Raw genomic sequence first — 21,289 nt, 5'->3', positions numbered from 1 at the left:
AACTTTTATTATAGTCAAATCAGTCTCTTTGTTCCCTACAAACACATATGCTCTTCTGTCATCCCAATTACCTTAAACACTCCTTAACCTATCATTAATGAGTATTTGCTGTATGCCAAGTACTCCAACCTGGGAAGAGGTTCCCTTTCATTTCTATAGGCTGCATCCCTACTTCTAAATCAACAATGTTTCTCCAGCTCTTGGATTCTCCCCTTCTCTCAATGTCTGTAGTTGTTGTCACTTGTTTATTTGGCATTACGTGTCAGCCATCTTGTTGCATTGCTGGTCAGCTTTCATCAAGTGTCTTTGCAACCTAGCACGCTGTCTCAGTGCCTCATATGTTATGCATTCTATGTATATTTGTGGAAGATGATAAAACCCCATCACTGGAGAATTTGTCCTTGATTTGTTCCTTCTAAGTCCATCAGCAGTGTAGTCATAGGACCTGAAAGTTTTTAAATGATCTTGCTGACATCTGAATTCCACTACAGATTCTGTGACAAAGTCATGTTGCTGGAACCATAGTTCCCTGGCAGGGGCTAGCACACTGCATTTCTCATACAATGGAAGGTGAGAAGACCTGAGGGCTCTGAAATCAAGCTGATGCAAATTAGTGAGATACTCAGCTTCAATCAAGTTCTGAGCCAATAATAATGTGTGTGATTTCTAGCGATCAGGAATGAGTGGTTTTTCAGAAGTAAGGTAGTTGGTTATGGACACAGTAATATAATCCGGGAAAGAACACACAGTAAGCTATTGACTGTATCATGTAATGAAAGACTGTTGTCATTTCCTGTATGAATGTTAATTAGACACACACTATAAAACAAATTGCTCTATAGAAAACAGAGGTAACCTCTGGAACTCCTTTCAGTTAATTATTATTTGTAAATAATTTAGAAATTATAAAGGTGACCGCTTATAAATCAAATACTGTCATGCTGCTGGGCATTGATTTTGAATAACAACTGGCTCTGGCTTTGTATAAAATTACACCTTAAATGTTAATCAGAAAGGGATTGCATTTTCTCTGGCTTCTATTCACTAACTTTGAAAGCTGATTGTCAAATTTTACTATTTCCTTGTTGCCCTTAGCCCTTTAATTTTTTTTCATGCTCATGCTCATCAAACCAGAGGAAGCCTGCTTTACACAGAGGTCCTGGGACCTGGAAGGAATAAAAATGTCCAGTGATGACAGTCCTGAAAAGGCTTTGTGCTCATTTTTTACTTTTAAAAGACCAGACTTTTAAATCATGAGCATCACTGAAACAGACACATTTATCTGAGTCCTGCCCTACCCTGAGATGTTCCATGAACACTAAGAATACATTTTCTTTGTTCTAATCCCAGCCTCTGAATCAGAGCTAAGCAGAGTGGGCTCCTCATAAATATGCATTGACCTCAATAATATGCTGAGTATTAATGTAGGGCAGGGTTCTGATTAGCAAATGCTACCTGCAGGAAGCAAAGGAAATACCACAAGTGGAGATAAGATGCTATTAGCAGATTCTATTTCTTTTCTTTTCTTTTTTTTTCCTGAGGCTTGGGAATAATCACTTCCCTCTTGGGTCAAACCTCTTCAGATCTCTCCCTTCAGTATCTTAAAGGAGCTCACATAAAAGGCTTCCACGTGAGGCCCTCTTTCACTGGTTGCTGGAGAAAAAGCGCAAGATAAGGGAAGAAGCAAATTGCTTCTAATTTAGTTTATTCTTTTCTTGCCAGTTCAGCCACCCAGCAGAATCTACACACAACCTTATTTCTTAACTCGCAGGTGAAATTAGCAATAAAAAATACCGTACTTGTTTTGACAGCTTGTTAGCATACCTATCGGTATACAAAATAAAAGATAATGAGGTTATGATCTCTAGGATACGGGGCAAATTAAAATTTAATCTATTTATGGATTTTATACTAAGACTACTCTCACCTAAAACTACCGCACTCAACTTTCTGCAGGTTTGACTAAAAGCAAAAATCCAAAATAAGTCTGTTGTGAACGCCGTGGGCCAATATTTATTGCAATTTCAGAGCCTTGTCACGCTGCAGGGCATGAACGAACGAGCGGGATGCAGCCGGCCCGCTCGCAAGCCGGCCCCAGACGAGCAGGAGGAGGATCAGCGCCCAGAGACCCCCGGCCTCACAGCCTGTTGCTAGTGGGCGAGGCGAGGGGACAAGCGCAGCTCAGGTCACCAGTCCGGCCGGGCGTGCTCGAATCCCACCCAGGCGGCGAACACACCATGCCGTGCCGCGATGCGCCAGAGACCTAACCCTGGGCGTCCCAGGCCCTTTCGCCCCCGCCTGCCCACTTATACTCTATACCTATTTCCAGACTACAGACGGTTCCATTGTTATTAAAAGCTAGGGGATGGCTGCAGGGGACACGCGAGGATACAACAGCTAAAGCGCCCCTTCCCCTCTAGCCAAGACTTGGAAGAGTCGGAATAGCCTTAAAGAGGGACAGGGTAAGCCAATGCCGCGGGGCGGAGCGAGAGCGCTGGGGGGTTGAGGAGGCTGATAACTGATCCCCCCCCCCAGGAGTGGTACGGTCCGAAGTGGGCGGGGCGATGGAGGTGCTCCGAGGTTTGTCCCGCCCCCTCCCGCCTTCCTCGCCAGACTGCGGCGGGAGCGAGTGAGCGCGCGCCCCGCAGGCCCCTCCCCCGGCGCCGGCGTCCGAGCTCCGCCCCTCGCGAGCAGTCCCCCGGGCGGCTGCAGGGAGAGCTCGCCCACCTCTGCGGAAGGCGCCACCTTCGCCACCGCCGTCTCTTCCTCCTTGTGCCGGCCTGCGGGGCCGCGCCCGGCGCGCTGCCCTGGTTGGGCGGCGGGGCCGGAGCTGCAGCTGAGCGCTCGGCCGGGCGCAGCCAGGTCTCCCGTCCGCACGGCGCCGTGACAGGTGCAGAGTTCGGGCTGAACACCCACCTGCGGCCGCCGCCGCGATGCCCACCATGCGGAGGACCGTGTCTGAGATCCGCTCTCGCGCTGAAGGTGAGTGGCCGTCGCAGCACTGGGCTGTGCGCGGAGCGCGCGTGGAGGCGACTGGGGCCATCCCCGGGTCAGGCGGCGCGTGTGTGTTTATCGGGAAAGAGACTCCCCCTCCCACCTCTTCCCCCGTGCAGTCCGGCTGTCGCACCCGGTTCCCAGCGGATGCTTCCCCCTGCGCTGCCACCAGTGCACTCGCAGACCCTTTCCAGGCTCTCGGACCCCGTCACCGAGCGCACCCGTCCTGCCCACCTCCCTCCCCAGTAGGGCGCACATCTCCAGGTTTCCGCTCAGCTTCCTCCCGCTAGTGAACAGATCCCCAGCCCCCCGTCCCACCTACGGCGCCCACCTTTTCGCAGCCTCCACATCACAGCTCCCGGAGAAGAGGGTTTGCCTTTCCAAGGCGGCAGGATCCTTTGATCCACAGTCCCTTGCTTCTCAAAGAGCAATGAGGCTTAACGGGTTGTATGCTCAGTGGGCGCCGTGCAATACCGTCTCTGCAATTCTGCCTACTGCAGCGGTGTCTCACCCGGCTACCGTCTGAGGTTTCATTTTTATTTTTCCTTTTGCCTGAAACCCGCAGTTTGCCCCGCTGAGCTGACTTTAGCAAGGTGGGAGCTTTGCTCCACCCAGGGCCAGCTGTTGAATGGCTACACTTGTCAGCACAGAGCAACAGATGCCTGAGAGTATAGGCAAGTAAGCTTTTGGAGGATCGAGGCACCCTCAGCATCCTGCCTGGCATATGACAGGCACTCAGTAAATATTACTTGATTTTGCTCAGGGCAAAGCCAAGACTGCACTTATCTCGAGCTTTGTTTTCTTTTGTTTTTCTGTTCCATAAATCTGTATTTAAATCCTGCAAAGGATGGAATAACATGTTTTTGAGGACTGGTCTATTTTGCCATCATCACTGATTGCCAGCCTTCCTCCTCACCCCCACCCTTTACTGTGAGGCAGGTGGTAAAGTGGTTTCAGAAAAAAAAGAAACATAGAAGTTAGGAGAATTGGAGTCCAGGGGTTTGAGACAGGCCATTTTACTATTTTTCCTCCTCAGAGTCCCCACGTAAAAATAGGGTCCCTGTCTTCTAGTAATAGGATTTTTTTGTTGCAGCGTTTAGAAGATATTCAGTGAAACTTCTCTGGGCGGGAGGCCACACAAGAGTCAAAACTGACCTGTATCCTGTAAAAGAATATAATACATACTAATGTCATTTGTAATACACTGAAAAAATACTTGTATAGGACATTACAGTTTTACATACAGAGTTGTATGAATAGATGATAGTGTTATGAAAAATGTACACAGTAAAAATATAAATTTTTTGCACTTCTGAATAAAACGAATAAATTTTCCTAATCACCATTTGAGCCATAGAGGTAGTGGTAACGGCAGTGGTCTTTCAAACACATAATAGCAATTGATGGATCATGTATTGTGGGAAATAGGGACAACAGAAAAAACCCAAAAGCAATGCAAAAACAGTGGCATGTGAGAGGATTTTATTAGCATTGAAAGGCTGCAGTATGTTTCTGATTGGCATATGTATTTTACAAAGCACTTTCACAAAGATTACTTTATGAAACCTTACAACACTGGAGGCTGATGAAATGTGCCATTTGACCATTGAGAAAACTGTGGCCCAGAATGGTTTAGTAACTTGCCCAAGGTTGAGAAGCTAGTTCAGTGACACATCTGGATTAAGAGCTCTAGGAATGCAAGGGCTCCTTCTTATTTAATCTTTGTGTTTCTTGCGCATCCAGCACAGAGTCAGGGGCTTAGTGATGCTTAGTGAATGACCCTTCCCTCCCGTATTGGTTAATTTTTATGTGCTCAGCGTTTTGTTCCAGACTGTGGTGAAGACAAAATAAATAATCACTCTGTGTGCTGATGATGTGGTTCATCGCGTACTCTGCCCACACCTTTCTTTCCTAATGAATTTTCTCCAGTGACAGCTCCTGCTGCCTAAAAGGCCTTGTTCTGAACTGCAACCCCCTTGGCCTCAGCTGTCTGGATCAGCTGACACAAAGGCTGACCCGAAGGGCATCCATTTCACAGGTGACTCAGATACTTGTAACGTTGTGGTTTGGCTCAAAAAGATTATCTGTGATCATCTCTCGGGAAGTATGAAGGTTAGAGACTTAGAATGAAAATTAAAGCAGAAAGGAGCAGAGGTGAGTGGCCTGATAGGGCAGAGAATGGATGGCCATTATAGGTCATGTGAATGCTGCTGATATAAGGAAGCAGAAACTATTGAGTAGAGAAATAGAAAAGAGAATGGAGTGGATAGGCAGACGCACATGCTGAGAGAGGGTGGAGAGAGTCGTCAGACCTTGAAGCCCTTCCTCTCTGAGTTTTCTAGTCCCAGTTCCCAAGGTGACTTGAATGGGTTTCTGTTTCCTGCATCCAGATTGGCCAGATACATGACTGTCCTGCCTGCAAGTTATCTATAACAAAATTAGGGAGAAAGAACTTAAATGAAATAGGAAATAAATAGTCTAAGAGGGGATGTTTTGGATGACATAAGTCCTGTGGACGATCAGGAATTCAGTAATACTTATTCCTGAGCATGAGGCCTGCCGTGTGAACATTTCATTGAGGTATGATTTCAGATGAGTTCTCACACGATGCTTCTCAAACTTTAAGGTGTATTTGAACACCTGGGGATCTTGTTAAATGCAGATTTTGATTCAAGAGGTCTGAGGTAGGGCTGGAATTGTTACATTTCTGACAATTTCACAGGTAGTGCTGGCTTGCAGATCACAGTCTGAGCAGCAAGATTCTAAAGGATATTGCCATCTATTTCAGTGGCTGGGAGGATGTTGAAAGTAGAGAGTAATGACATGAAAAAATGGTGAAAGCCAACATGGTTTATTTCAGAATTCTTAAGGAAATTGGCCAGCAACAGAGGGAAACTTGGAAGGAACAAGATCTAGGTTTGGATAGGTAGCCTTCTGCCAGATTACACAGCACTTTGAATGCCAAAATGAGTCACTTGGATATAGAATTGAGTGACCAGGATCTTAGAGTTCATCTAATCTAATTTCTCATTTTAGCATGACACCAATTTTTAATCTCTGACAGAGCCAGTTGGTAACCAATTTATTATAAGGGAATGACATCCCAAAGGAAATTTGTTAGATAAGTTTGGAAGCGTTTGGGGTGGTTTGGAGGGAAAGGCACTGTAGACAGACTCTATTGCAAGTAAAGTCTTAAAATGACAAAGGTCGAGATTAGTATTGGGATGGAACAGTAAGAATGGGAAGGGAGCGTTCAGAGATTTCTGACTAAATCGTTAACTCAACAGATATCTTTTAAACTCTTACAAGTACTGTTCCAGGTACTTGGGATACATCAGTGAGCAGAATAGAAAAAGCCCTGCCCTGAAGGTGCTTATATTCTAGTGAGGCTGGAGACAAAGCAAACACAATAAGGAAGCTATAGAATTTGTTATGTGGTGAATGCTATGGGGAAAATAAAAAGAAGGTAAGATGTGTAAGGTCAGTGAATGGATTGCAATTTTAAGTAGGTTGGTTAAGCTAGCCTTTATTTGAAAAATTGACATGAAGGAGGTGAGGGAGTTAGCCTGGGAGGGATCTGGGGGAAGGATGCTCCAGGCAGAGAGAACAGCCAGAGCAAAGCCCCACGGCAGGAGAGAGTCTGGAGTGTTAAAGGAACAGTGAGGAGGAGAATAGCAGGAAATGATGTCACAAAGTTCACATTATAGGACTTAGCGATATAGTGAATATAGGGCAGGAGAGAGATGGATTTTTTTTAAAAAAAGGCAATTCTCAAGCAGTAATGTAGAATTTTAATGTTTATAAGATCCCGAGTATCTCATTCAAATGCAGCTTCCCTGGCTGGCTCATGATGATTATGTTGAGCAGATCTGTGATGGGCCTGGGGATCTGCATTCTTAATGAACCTTCCAGCATATCCTGGTGCTGGTTGAAACACATTTTGGGGCTCCCTTGTAGCCTTGAATCTGGCTGATTGGGCAAATCTATTAAAAAATAAGGAAATTGCGGAGGGTCCATACAATAAGAGAAGATATTAATTCAAATTTTGAAGTAATTGAAGGACATCCAAATGGACATCTTTTAACAAGGTCAGCTATGGGAAAAATCAAACTTGGAAATCATGAGTTCAGAGATAATAACTGAAACCTTGATAGTGGATAAATGTTCCAGAAAGCAAAAGTAAAAGCAGAAGGCTAGGAATTGTAGGTCTCTTCACTACTACCCCAGTTAAATCAAGTGGGTGTCTGAACACAGCATTAGTAATCTAGAAACAGAGATTGAAATAATGGTGGATTATACAAAATACAGTTATTATCCTGTAAAATTAATATGGAGGCAGGAAGTCAGGGTCAGCTATGTCTGCTACACAGAGTCATGGGGTTGTTGGCTCCTTATGCCTCTCTGCTTCACCATCCTGAGTGTATGACTTCTGTAAAGTCACAAGATGGTTGCTGGGGTGCCAACCATCAAGTAGGAGTTCCAGACAGGAAAAAAATATGGAAAGATGAGAGAAAAAGGTTTTTCCTGAAAGCACCACATAAAGACTAATGCTTATTTTATATTGGCTCCCATCTGCAAGGGAAGCTGGAGTTTTCCAGCTGGGCACATTACTCAGTGTTGTGTTACTAAAGAAAAAGAGAGAATGGTTATTGGGTAATCAACAGACTCAGTCACAATCAGGTACTCATATTGCAGAGTCTCTTGCTTGAATAAAATAGGAACTATTCTAGAGCTCACATGTTACAAAATAATAAGCATTAAATTGTTCAAAACTAAGATATGCACACAAAAAACACCTATCTATCCAGTGGTTTGCATTTTCTTCTGCTGAATATAATAATGCTAAAATGTAAGAACATTCAGTTGATTATGTAAAACATATGCTAAGTGATATGTTTAAAAGTTGTTTTAGGGATTGTTTTCCTAAATGGCAACTCTAAAATGTTTGCAACTATATAGAATACTGTGTTTCGTTTACTTAAAAGATAACAAAAGGAACGAGAAAAATAATTTCTGTGAGCATTGTTAAAGGAGAAATTTTAGGAGGCTGTTTCAGTTGTCCAGGTAAAAGATGTATTATGCACCTGCTGTGTGCCCGCTAATTGGTGGTTGGATAAAAAGGATGTGGTGAATGAAGGTGGACCCAAAGGAAACATGGAGATGAGCTGAAGATTTATAACTCAAGTGGCACTGTGAGAGTGTGTGTGTCATGTAATCACTATTTGGAAATCTAAAACTACGTGTCATTTCACTTAGTGTAATTCTGGAGATATTAAGTGCATTAGAACTAAATTAGATTTTTTAATCTGTAGTACAGATGCTGTAGATTGAATGTTCCTCCAAAATTCATTGAGGCTTCACCTCCATTGTAATAGTGTAAAGAGGGTGGGAGATCCGATTGTGGTATTTGAATGTTGGGGCCTTTAAGATGTGATTGAATCGTGAGGACTGTGCCCTCTTGAATAGATTAATCCATTTTTCATGCAGTAATGAGTTAATGGTTTAACGGGTTATTAAGGAGTGGTTCTGATGGCTTTATAAAAAGAGCAAGTGAATATGTTAAAGAGCTCTTGCCGTTCTCACCATGTGATACCCTGGTTGCCACAGGACTTTATAAAGTTCCCACCAAGAAGGTGGCCCTCACAAGATGCGCTCTCTGGACTGTGGACTTCTCAGCCTCTGAAACTTCAAGAAGTAAATTTTGTTTCTTTATAAATTACCCAGTTTCAGGTATTAAGTTATAAACAACAGAAAATGGACCAATAAAACATAATTCTTTTTTTTTCTTCATTCTGTCATTTCAAAAACAGTGAGAATTGAAGCATGTACCTACATTACAGACATATGTATCTTTTTATGACTTTTGATACATATTTCAAAGTTGCTGGAAAGATTATACAAGTTTACAGTCCCACTGAAAGTGAACAAGAGTGCCTGTCTATCCATCTCCAGCATTGGGGCACGTTCTTTTTTATCCTTATCTATATGTATATATATATATATATATATACAGTGAAAAAAAATTTTTAAGTTTGCATTTAATTATTAGGTTGAACACAATTTGATAAGTTTAGTGATTTCTTTTTTCTGAATTGTTTATTCATGTTCCTTTACGAAGTTTGTGAGTCTCTCCCTCTCCCCCCACCTCTTTCTACTTTGGTCTGTTTATCTGTATCAAATTCCTTTATTGCAACTTAATAAAAATTTCCTCATAGCTGTTCCACTCTCACTGCTCTTTTCTCTAAATTTTTTGGCTTTTTTTACATGTTTATTTTTCCACTTGAACTTATGAATCCATCACTGAATCAAGTTAAAAAAATATGTTGGGATATTTATTGGGATTTCATTAATTTTATAAATTTATATTGAGAGAATTGACAGGTTTCTTATATTGAGTCATTTATGCTTACTTTCTCCATTTATTGGTATTTTCTTTCATATACTGGAGACAGTTTTTTAAGAATAAATCTTGCTCATTTTGATTATGTGTTCCTAGATTATTTTTATTTCGTGAAGGTATTGTGAATGAAGTCCTCTTAAACATTACATATTCTTATCTGTGACTGTTGACATATGTAACGTGGAGTTACTGATTTTGCCATCGGTCTAAATTTTTTCATTTCAAATAGTTTTTCAATTTATTTTCATCTCTATAGGTTTTTAAGTTACATCGTATATCATAAAACAAAGTATTTTTAAATTAGGTTTTCAATTAATTAGACTTGACCAGAGATATGTTGTTTATACTACTTTCTTAGCAAGATTGGTTCATTTTTATCTGAAGTATTTTGGACTCTGGTTCCAAATTACTACTTTTAAGTTTTCATATAGTTGCCCTTACATGATAGCTGAGATATTACTCTTTTTTATCCTTTCTCCTGGGACTTAGGTCAGAATTTAGACCAACTAGGATTTAACTAATAGTTCCATAGGATCTACTTAAATTAAATTGGCATTCATTATCTCAGATCAGCACTGAGAGAAATAAAATGTGAGCCACAAACGTTAGATACATAGGTAGTTTAAAATAGTCTAGGAGCCACATTTAAAATGTAAAAAGAAGTAGGTGAGATTAATTTTAACAGTATATTTTATTGACTTAGTTAAATATTAAATATAATATTGATATAAATACTATATTTAATAATATATAACAGATAAATGAGTATTAATATATTAAATATATATATACTTTATTTAATACAATATATTTAAAATAGTTATCATTTCGGTATGTACTGGTATAAAACTTTAAAATGAGATAGTTTACATTTATATTTTGTATTAAGTTTTCTAAATCTTGTGGGTATCATATTTACAATACATCTCCATTTGAACTAGCCTTATTTCATGTGCTCAGTAGCCACAGTGACTAGTGGCTAGTATATTGGACAGCACAACTGTAGATTATATCTCTAGCATGTCTTTACATGTTAGGATTTACTAGAATTTTTCAGAATATAAAATTTTATAATGGAAATCCATCGCTCAAATTAAGCTTATTAAAAATACATGAATAGACTGTTTCTCTTAAGTAGAGATTAAGCCTTTAACTTCCTTCCTTACAACAGAAGGCAGTCATGTATGTCCTCATGAAACCCCACACATTATGTTAGTGCTTAGAAAACACTGCTTTTGCCATGACCATTGTGGCAATTTAGAGATTTTATATAAGTACATTGTGGCATCTTTTTAAAAAAAAAAATTATTTTAAAATTTGTGCGTATTTGTGGGGTGTGGTGTGTTGTTTCATACATGCATATATAGCAAATTCATCCCCTGAACATTTATCTTTTCTTTATGGTAATTACGATCAAGATCCTTTTTTCTTGCTATTTAGCAATATACGGTATAATGTATTATCAGCTCTAGTAAGCCTAGAATACCAGAATTTATTCTTCCTGTCTACCTGTATGTAACATTGTACCCAAAGTGGTGATTTCTCCTTCCCCAACCCCCTCCCCTTCTGGACTCTGAATTCTACTATTCTACTGTCAATTTCTATGAGAAGTGACATCTTTTGTTTCCATTTTAAGGAATCTCTTTTTAAATAGATTTGGTAAGCAAAAACCATCCTGCCCTTTCTTTCTATTGGTTTTCATTTAAATGTTAACGTGAAATGTGAAATAGATATAACTTTGAGTGGTATGCTTTTATGTACAATATCACCATCACTTTTGTTGGTCTAAAGGGACTGTAGAACTTGGCTTCATGGATTATTTACACCTCTAATTGACTTGGCAAGGGAAGATGTCCTCTGTTCACTCACTATTTTGTATGAGCTGTCTTTGAATGAGATGACTGATCTTCATCTATCCGGGGCTGTTCTTAATAGCATCAGGTTAGTCTGGTGACAGTTCAGTCAAAGACTGTTCCAATTGTCTGCCCTTATCTGTGGGAGATACGTTCCAAGACCCCCAGTGGATGTCTGAAACCTTGGATAGTACTGAACCCTATATATACTATGTTTTTCACTATATATACATACCTATGATAAACTGATTCATAAATTAGGCATAGTAAGAAATTAATAATAACTAAAAATAAAATAGAACAATTATAACAACACACTATAATAAAAGTTATGTGAGTGTGGTCTCTTTCCTCAAAATCTCTTATTGTACTGTAGATCTTAGCAAACTCAACATATGATTTTTATTCTTTCCTTAAGTTGAGAACTTTCACCTTTTAACTTAAGGAAGCACTTGACAGCTTTTGTTTGGCATATCCAGATTGCCAGCATCATTACTCAGGAGCTTTGTGACCATTATAAAGTAAAATAAGGGTGATGTGAACACAAGCAGTGCCATACCACAACAGAGGATCTGATAACCTAGACAGCTGTTAAGTGACTCACAGACAGGGAGATTATACAGCATGGAGATGCTGGACAAAGGGATGATTTACATCCCATACAGGATGATGCGAGATTTAAAACTCATGAATTGTTTATTTCTGGAATTTTTCATTCAATATTTTTGGACCACAGTTGATTGTGGGTAATGGAAACTGCTGAAAGCAAAATCATGGTCAAGGCGGAACTACTGTACCCTTCTGAAGGCCAGAGCCAGCTTAGATTCTGGACCAGGGAACCACTTTAGTGGAACCTGTTTAGAGTACAGGATTGGCTTTCGTGAGTGAAGCAAGGAAACAGTGAAATGTAGGGGTGTATTAAGAGATGGTTTGTTCTCATGCCAATCTAGAATAGTTGAGCTTCTGTAATTGGCTTAGGTCCCTCTGGCTAACTCTGGTCCTAAGGTAAAGCTAACTTGGTATAAAAGAAATCTACTTCCACCTTCTGCAGACCATCTTTTCCCCTTGTCGCTTCCTCATTCCCGTATAGCCCAACCCCAGTCCTGAAAACCTTTGATGTAGGAGACATTTAAGGAGCTCTTACACAGCACTCTAAAGACATGGCCTAAAACCCTCTCACCATTTCTCTGCCCTGGGTGTCTGTCACAGCAACTCACAGAGCTCCAGGACTTGGGGCCCTGCCTTGCTTATGGCAGTCTCCCTCTCAGAGAGGAGACCCCCCTGCCTGTCCCTGACCCCAGTTTGGATGCTAGGGCTCTGCACTTGGGAACATTTCTGGTACCAAACCAGGCCTGCCAAGGTTTCAGAATTTCATTTTCTTGCACTTTCCCCACTGTTGCTCTTGGCCAGTTCATCTGAACAAACCTGTTGCCTCGTGCGAGAGATCTTTGGGTTGAGTGCATCTATTGTTCATGACCGTTTCTCTAGGATTTCTTGCTCTGCTGCTGTGTTGCCAATGTTCCCAATGGTTGTGAACACTGGCCACCAGCTGCTGGTGGTGGTGATTATCATTTCTAAGGATTAGAAAACAAACAGTGCAGTGCCTTAGATCAGATGCATTGTGTCCAACCTTTTTGTGATTGTCTTTTATTTTACAGCTCTCATCTATCCTTATTTGTTTCTGCATTTAGACTTTTCTTTTATTAGGTGATAATGTAATTTGTACTTTACAGATGGAAATCTTTTTCAAAAACCAGAATTTTCCCCAGTAGAGGGAAGGGTCTGAATTGTTGGCTCAACTTAACCCCAGATGGCTACTTATTTATGTCTTTTTGTTTAAAGTTTGGTTAAAGAATCATTATAGGAGTTGGCCTTTTGTTGACTTCCAAGTGAATATAATTAACAAAAGGTGTGTGTGGGGGGAGCCCTCTTAATTTCCCTAGGTGCCAAGTTGAGTCTCCCTTGATCTTATTAAGTGACTTTCCCTGTGGAATTTATCCTTGTGGTTGGTGAACTACTCTCCTATGTATTTTCATTGTAACTAAGTCTGAATACCAAGGCCTTCAGTCTGAACTAAGTAGAACAGATATAATATTCTTTATAAGATGGCTTTATAAGATAAATATCTTTATAAGATGTCAGACATTTTTCCATATATTCAGCTGGAACCGTCATTTTTAATTCCATTGAAGCATTTTACTTTTTATGCTTCAAGTGTTTTTTGGTGTACTGGGTACCAGCCTACTTGACATGGCAGCTACTTGACAAGTAGAGTGTGTTCATTTTGTGACTGTCCTCTCTTTTGTGACTGTTTAGTGCTGTCCCCACTCTCTTCAGTATATTACGCTCATGCCCTATAAATATTTGACTTGAGAGAAAGTGAAATGAGACACTTGGAGCTTTCTGTAGGTCTGGAGTGACATCTGGGTTCTGACCCTTCCACACTGTGTGGTCTTGGGCAACCTGTTTTTCTTTTGTAAAATGGTAGTGATACCCACCAGTGAATCATCTGCCTGCTGGATAGTGAGGAGACAAAGCCTGGCTGCACATTGGAATTTCCCGAGGAGCTTTCAACATGACAACCCATGAATCCCACCCCCAGAGATTGGACTACTAGGTGGAGGTGGTGAGCAGTAGTCAGATTCAGGATATAGCTTGAAGGTGGATCTAACAGATTTGTTGATGGGTAGGATATGGCGTGTTAGAGAAAAAGAGGAGTTGAGAATGACTAAAGTTTTGGGCCCTGAGCCCAAAATGATGGCACCGTTTACTGAGATAGAAAACACTGGTTGAAAACCTGCTTGCTTCTTAAAATAAGAGTGGGAAGGTCCCTGTGCGCCAAAATACATATATTTGTAGACATTTTATTCTCCTTGAAAGAATATTATATTTATTCTAAAATCTAGATTTTAGGATTTCCATCCTTTCCGTCCCCCATCTTCTTTTCTCTGAATATTCTTTAGAACTTCAGTAAACATAACTACTGGCGCATTACCTGTTCCCCATTGCTATGAATTTTAGGCACCTAGGAACTGTATGGATTTAATCTGTTTGAGATCGATAATTCTATTGCCAGGACTTTTTGCTCCATAATCAGAGTTGGCGAGAACAGTCTTTCATGCCATCATGTTCTTTTGGCTCTTGAGGTATTTCAAACTGTAGGGACACTCTCCAGAGTGGAGATATTAAATGAAAACACTTGCTATGAAGTAGGTGCTAAGCAAATGTTACTTAAATTTGTGTCTGGTGAGTGATTGGAATAAGATCAGGCTGTTCAGGTTTTGGAAGCTGAGAGCTTTTAAAATGCTACAGTGGTTATGAAATCTGATAGAGTTTTCTTTTATTCATGTATAGGCCCATTGCACCTTGCTTGACAATGGCCACTGCCAGAAGATCTAGGGGGCTGATCTTATGATTCTCATTGGTGGTGGTAGCATCCGGAGGTACAGGCATTGAATTAAGAGGTTCTTTCTGCACTGGGTGATTTTTATTTATGGTGTTAGAAGGTTCTTGAAGCATTTGTTCCATCCATCCTCTCGTCGTTCTTGTTCTGCCTATGAATTGGGTAGGGCTGATGGTGCACATGTGTGGGTGTCATTGCTTTAATGTCATTGAGCACTGTGCTGGGTCTTTCAAGTCTTTGCAGCCCACCAAGCTGTCATTCACACATCCTAGTTTCATCTGTTTAGTGGTTTCTGTCTTCTTTTTTAGCCACATCCTGACAAACTGAAGGATACCTGCCATGCCTTACTTGGTTTTGTTCAGTGGCTCTCAGGTCTTTGAGCTGTCTCGTCTAACCAGTCTTGGTGCGTTCTTTAATCCTGCCCACAGTGCTTATTGTGGACAAGCCATCTCAGAGCCACACACCCATTCTCAGGGTCATGTTTGGGTGTGGTCGAGTTCTTGGGTGGGGCTTCTTTATGGGCTTCCTATTTTTCTAGCCTTGTTCGGTGGGCTTGTTGGATGTTTTACATGCCAGATTGTGATGTTGCTTGTTATCAATAGGCAGATGAGAGTATCACACCTTTCCTTACCTTGGATACTGTCTGGTTAGATGGAATAAAATTCTGTTCTTGCTTGGGGGCCGTGTATGTGAAGCACTGATGCCTCTACCAAGGGACGTCCTAGGCAGGTAGGCTTTAGTTCCTGTACTGAGTATTTCTGATGGTTGAGACTTGGTTAAAAAATAAAGAATTATTTTTTCTCTCTTGCAAAGTCACAATGAAGGTAAGAAGCAGGTGTCAGTCAAACTCCACTGACTCATTTTGAGAAATAATACAGCAGCAAAATGATGTTATTTCAGTGTTTCTGCTTCTTTTAATAAAATGAAGACTAGTGTGTTGGAACCAGTCATGCATCTGCCTATTTTTATGTTATAAAATGCATAAATAGCTCCAAAAATGAAAGTTGTAATAACTCAGATAACTTTCACCATTATTTATTAACATTTTTTCCAGTACTTTTCAAGGGCTAGCTCATTCAGAACCATATACTTCAGTTATATTTCCTATGAAAATGTTGCTACTAAAGTCAATGGGGTTAACTATCCTACAAGCATTTATAGCAAGTAATTTAGTAATGCTCTTTTCCATGTACAAAGTGTTGAAAACTGGTTCCCTGCCCTGGTGCTGTAGTAGTGGTTTTCTGATAAACTTATAATTGTCTTTTTAAGAAAATCTTTTTGAAAGAATACAGTCATGGAATTCTAGAAGTGGAAGGGAACTTAGAAGTCATTTAGTGTAGCACAGTCCCTGATAGAGCCTGTTAGTGATTGATTGTCTAGCTCCTGCTTGAATATCTCTCAGTGAAGGTGTCACACCCTCTTTTAAGACAGCTCATTTCATTCTCCAACAGCTGTAGCTCTTAGGAAATCTTTCTTGGTAAGAAAGCAGTGAAATCAGTAAAAACATTTGTTTTCTATACGTCTTGCTAGGCCATGTCTCCCATATTGTATTTGCACAGTTGATTTTTTTTAGGCCTCAGTGTAGGACCTTTAAATTATTCAGCCTCTCAAAATCTTCTTGAATTCTTTTTCTTTCATGTCATCTGCACATTTATTAATCGTGTTATAAGGGTCCTTCTCCTGTCATTGGAACCCAGGAAGTCTGGCTCCAAAGCCCTCACTAAGATATGCGTTTCATTCTGTCCAGGGGATCGTCTTGGATCACAGCCTAGGCTCACCGGACTGGGTCTTTGGAATCTCTCACTTTGTCCTGTATTGCCCTGTTTTTGTCCCTGAACATTTGCCCCATTCTCCACTTCATACCTTTGGCTTGCATGTGGCTTCAGGGTGCCATGACCCCTCCTTCCAGACCGACTCTCCATGAAGGTCCCTGTGATACCAGAGGAGAGGGTCTGGGGAGGCCCAGTAGCCAGCCTCAACCCACGTCCTCCTCTTACCAGGTTCTTGACTCCACCACAGGAAGGAATTCAAGAGCAGAGTCACAGAAGATAGTGAAAACAGGTTTAATACAGAGAGAAAAAGGAATACAGACTTCATAGGGAAAATGCAGCCTAGGTCCAGAGACAGAGCAGCAGCCACAGCAAATTTAATACAAAAGTAAGAAATACATACTTCACAAAGTCTGGGCTGGCTTGAGAGTGAGAATGGCCTGATAAAGGCGAGTCTAATACCATAAGAAAAAAAGAAATACACACCTCAGGCAGAGTGCGGGCTGGCCCCAAAGAGAGTGAGCAATAGCCCCTGCCTTCTACCAGGATTCAGCTTTTATTGTTTCACTATCTATACATAGTCATACTATCTAATGAATATTCAACTAAGGGGGGGGTGGTTCCCAGGTATGTAACCTAGTCCTGCACATGCTCATTGGTCAAATTCCACTACATGCACCGAATATATTCAAATATATTCTGTGCTCTACTAGTGCCTCTAGTGCAAGGTCATTTAAGAAGTAAACTCCTTTTTACTGATCATGCTCGGCCACCAAGATTCCATAAGTCTGCCTCCTGTGTCTCGACCTCCATGTCCTCGTGCTGAACATGGGTGCTACAGGCCACCATACCTTAGGACTAAGAGGCAGGGCTTGAGTCCTAAGGGAGTGGCCTGAAACCTGGTCTCGGGGACTGAGCACCTCCTGTCTCACCTGTTCAGCCTGAGTCTGCCATCTGTGTCTCTGGACCCCAAGTCCACATTCTCAGAAGGGAATCTGATTGGCCCAGCTGGTCAGGTGCCGCTTGTTGATCCAGAAACTCAGGGCTGGGATACTAGGCCAGGGGGAGGAAAGGCAGGAACCAAGGGTGGCCCAGGGTAGGCTCTTTGAGAAGGGCTCACAGGCGGGAGAGAAGCAAGGGGAAGCTCCAGTATGAACTCCCCCCACCCCATGTATGTTTATTAAGCAGCTGTCATACTGTTACATAATCATGGAATCGAATGTGTCCATTTTATAACAGTTGGGTCTGGCAAAGAGCCTTGTTGAAATCGAGATGGTAAGGGCTCTATTTTTAAAAAGAAAGAAAAGGAAAGGAAATTAGTCTGTGGAGGTTTGCTAATCCCCATCAGTGTCCACCTCCCTTTTAACCATCCTGTTAATCAAATACACTTGATTTTTGACTGGCATTGACCTCAGACTCATTGTTTAATAACACTATTGTTCAGACTTGGCTAGTGTAGAGGACTTTTTAAAAGTCCACTTAGAGACTTTTTCCTTTCAGTCTCTAAGAATATCCTGTGCACAAGAAACACTGCTTTCAAAACAATTATGTCCTACTCAGTCTTAACTGAATTTTCAGTGCAAAGGGACATGTTCTTTTAACTTATGAATTATTTTCAATTTTTTCCCATACAATATTTAGAAGCAGTAGATCCCATTATATAAATCTGTGAACTCTGAAAGCACATCTGTGTACTCCCATTTTAATAACCAGTGGTTTATAATGTACACAATCCATCTTCTTTCCTTTATAGAACACTAGGACAGTATTTTCTTATCTTCATCTTTTGGATCCTCATTCACCATGGTTCTTCTATGATTAGTGACAGTTCACTTAACTATTCTGCAGGTTCTCACAGTTCTGTAGGTTAAATAATGATGTTTATGTATTTTTGCTATAAGATAATAAATTAATTTAGAGCAGCTAGGAGCTGGCTTTTTTTTTTTCCCCCTTCCCTTTATTTGGTAATCTTCTATCTTCTCTGTTGCTTTAGTTTCTCCATCTAATGCTTGTTCTAACCTTTGTAGTTTTAAGACCGCTATCCTTGATAGACAATGAAACAAAGTAGGGGAAGTAGGAGTTGAGAAGCTCTGCTTTTTATTTTATCATCTGTTAACATTGTATCGTCTATTGCAGGCAGCAGGCTTATCTCATCAATTCCTTGTGTTCCAAATGAAAGGTAAAAAAAAAAAAACACTTTGGTGGTCTCCAACATTTTTTAAAACACCTTTCCTCCGTTCTCAGATGCCTGTGCATCTGTTATTATTCACTTTTGAACATGAGAGTCTACTTCCAGCCTTTCCCATGATCTTTTTTATATTCTTGTTCAAGGCCTTCCTGTGCAGCTGCAGTGGTGTCTCTGAATATGCCTCCCTTTTTCCCCTTGCCAGGGCCTTTCACAGTTAGTCAGCATGTTACTTTAGATGTCCATCCATCCTGGCTTCTGCTCTACTTGGGTCTTCATGATAACTTAGAATGTGACTTCCTCAAGTCTGGAATACTTGTCTGACTTGGCCAGGTATTCCCCTCTTTGACTATCAAAAGCTCTTTGGTAAAGTTAGGTTTTTTTAAGACTATCATTACTACCACCTCTGTGTTGATTAAAATCCAGTCCATAGTAGCAGTTCCTCATCTTGTTTCCTGTACCTTCTCAGAGATGAACTTGATGCCAAGGCAAGTCAACAATGCTTCTAGCTGAATGAGACTTCTAGGTGATGCCTGGTAGATGTCTGGTAGTTGAAACCCCTCATTGTTAGTGCAGTCTGCTTCTGTGACAATTTTTAAATCTATGTTGGAAATATACCCTTTAATTCTTCTATCAAACCAAGTGATCTATGGGATATTCCCAAGGTGATATCATTAAAGTCCTTCCATCTTTCATCTTTTCCATTTAAGTATGACTTGGCATTACTAAGTGCTTTATTACTCTTCCTAAGCAACTCAGCATGCCCAAGATGATTTTCTAGGTTAATATCTAAGGCTGGCTGCCAAGGAGATTGAATGCTTACTATGTGTGAGGCCCAACACTAGGCATACTGTAGATTTTCATGGAAAACTACTTAAGGATAGCCTGTCTTCTGAATGTAAGGAATTACTTTTTTTAATGTCTACCACTTAGAATTCATTGTACTACTTTTGGAGCTTGCTGTAATTCAGCATAAGTTCAGGAAGTGTTAAGTCGTTATTTTTTTCCTGTTTTAGACAAGAAATGCTGTTGACATGTTTTCACACTTGTTTATTTTTAGATCAGTTTCCACAAAGACACTTAAAGAAAAATATCATTTACCATATATGGTAATGACAGGTCCTGATGGGAAAATATATTAGTGGGTATCAGGATAGGGACAAGTGTATAAAATTATGGGAATTTGGAGATGCCTTTTATTAAAGTAGAAAATGTAGTAAAAATTTAGTGCATGGAAAGGACTTACCTGAAGTTTTATTTATCTTATTTTCCTGTATTACGGTAACATACCTAATAGATATTTACACGTGTCATTATGCCTGTCCCATCCTTAGTGCATAAGTTAGTGTGTCTGTAATATCTATTATTATTCTCAGTTGCAATATACCTAAGAATAGAGGTATATATTCAAGGAAGAATTGAAGTGTCAGGGAGAGTGCTTCAAAGTTTAAGTAGCATCTAACAAGGCTGGGAGAGTAGGGGAAGGTCTTGATTGGAAAAACTGTGTTCAGGTAGGATAGTCCCAGGAGAAGAGAAACAGAGGAAGTGGTGAGGTCAAGCTTAATTACTGAAGGAAGGAATGCATGCATGCATGCAACTGTCAGTCTCAGAGTCTTAGAGTCCAGGCGGGAGTGGGGTTTTGGCGGAGGAGTGTACTTTATCAGTTTCCAAATGTTGTCCTGGCTCTGGTGCTCAGTGGCTCTCTAACCACAAGCAAGTCTCCATATGAGAAGCAAGGTTTCCTTATCTTCACCATTTTGAGAAGAATTCTTTTAAAAGTGAACCCTTTTGTATGATGAAAAAAATCAATATTTTGAAGCAGATAACCATGTTTTACATTATCAAGGGTAAGGATCTCTTTGTTGCAACTCCTCAGATTGGCTTAAAGGTAATTAGCTAGGATCCCATTGCATGAACAAGTCGGTAATGGAGGGGAAGCTAGGGAAGTGGAAAGCATTTGGTTGTTGTGCACGTTCCTCAGGGTGCAACCCACAGTTATTCCAGAACATGCTGGACTGAGAACTTGGTCAGGGCAGCTGTTAACATCAGAGGAGATCTGATCCAGCGAGTAGAGCCTGTTGTTGGGGCACGTAGCAGGCAGTCTGGTGATCTCTTGCGCAGGGTGGTTGCATTGTGATTCCAGGTCATCATTCCATGCACAGCAGAAAAGCCAGCTAGTGGTTGAGGTGCAGGGAACAGGGTTCAGCTTCTTGAAGAAGGCTGGCCAGTTCTAGGTAGGGTGTCAGTGCCCACCTGCATTAGATGGATGTTGGGACTGGGCTTGGCTTCCAGCAGAGGACTGAAATGTGTCTGATAAAATTTCATAATATGGAGGCTGAGTATGTTCTTTAAGTAGGGGGAGTATTTCCTGGAATCAAATGAAAAGCTGTACAAAAAGGTCAGAGAGGATCCAAGGTAGCTTGACTAATGGGCGGTCCCTTAAGGATGCTACGCAATCAGTCCTGTCTGCCTTTTCTTCTGTCCAGATGAGAAGTTGACTGTGATTAACTTCACATGGTCCATGTGCCCACCTTGAAGTCAGAAAGGGGCAGGTATCTTGATGGAGCAGTCCTCCAAGACTTCCTGCAGGAGCTGGAGGCGTGGGGGAGTGGGGCGGAGTTCTCCAAAAGAAAGCAATATTTTCCAGAGAAGGAGAAGCGGACACTGAGCTGGAAAGAGCAGCAG

At 41.1% G+C, this 21,289-nt stretch overlaps 1 protein-coding gene across 2 annotated transcripts in view; it reads left to right on the top strand.

Moving 5' to 3' along the window:
- Window positions 1-2,671: 2,671 nt before the first annotated feature.
- ATP8A1 (ATPase phospholipid transporting 8A1) overlaps window positions 2,672-21,289 on the top strand; it is a 219,369-nt gene continuing 200,751 nt past the window's right edge. For both annotated transcript variants that reach the window (XM_063107852.1, XM_063107851.1), the window contains exon 1: window positions 2,672-2,982. In XM_063107852.1, coding sequence (XP_062963922.1) covers window positions 2,934-2,982 — 49 coding nt within the window. In that variant the 5' untranslated portion in view covers window positions 2,672-2,933. The remainder of the gene's footprint in view (window positions 2,983-21,289) is intronic.

Source organism: Cynocephalus volans, chromosome 9, assembly GCF_027409185.1.
Source record: "Cynocephalus volans isolate mCynVol1 chromosome 9, mCynVol1.pri, whole genome shotgun sequence".
Taxonomy (NCBI): domain Eukaryota; kingdom Metazoa; phylum Chordata; class Mammalia; order Dermoptera; family Cynocephalidae; genus Cynocephalus; species Cynocephalus volans.
This window is presented reverse-complemented; position numbering and strand designations above follow the sequence as displayed.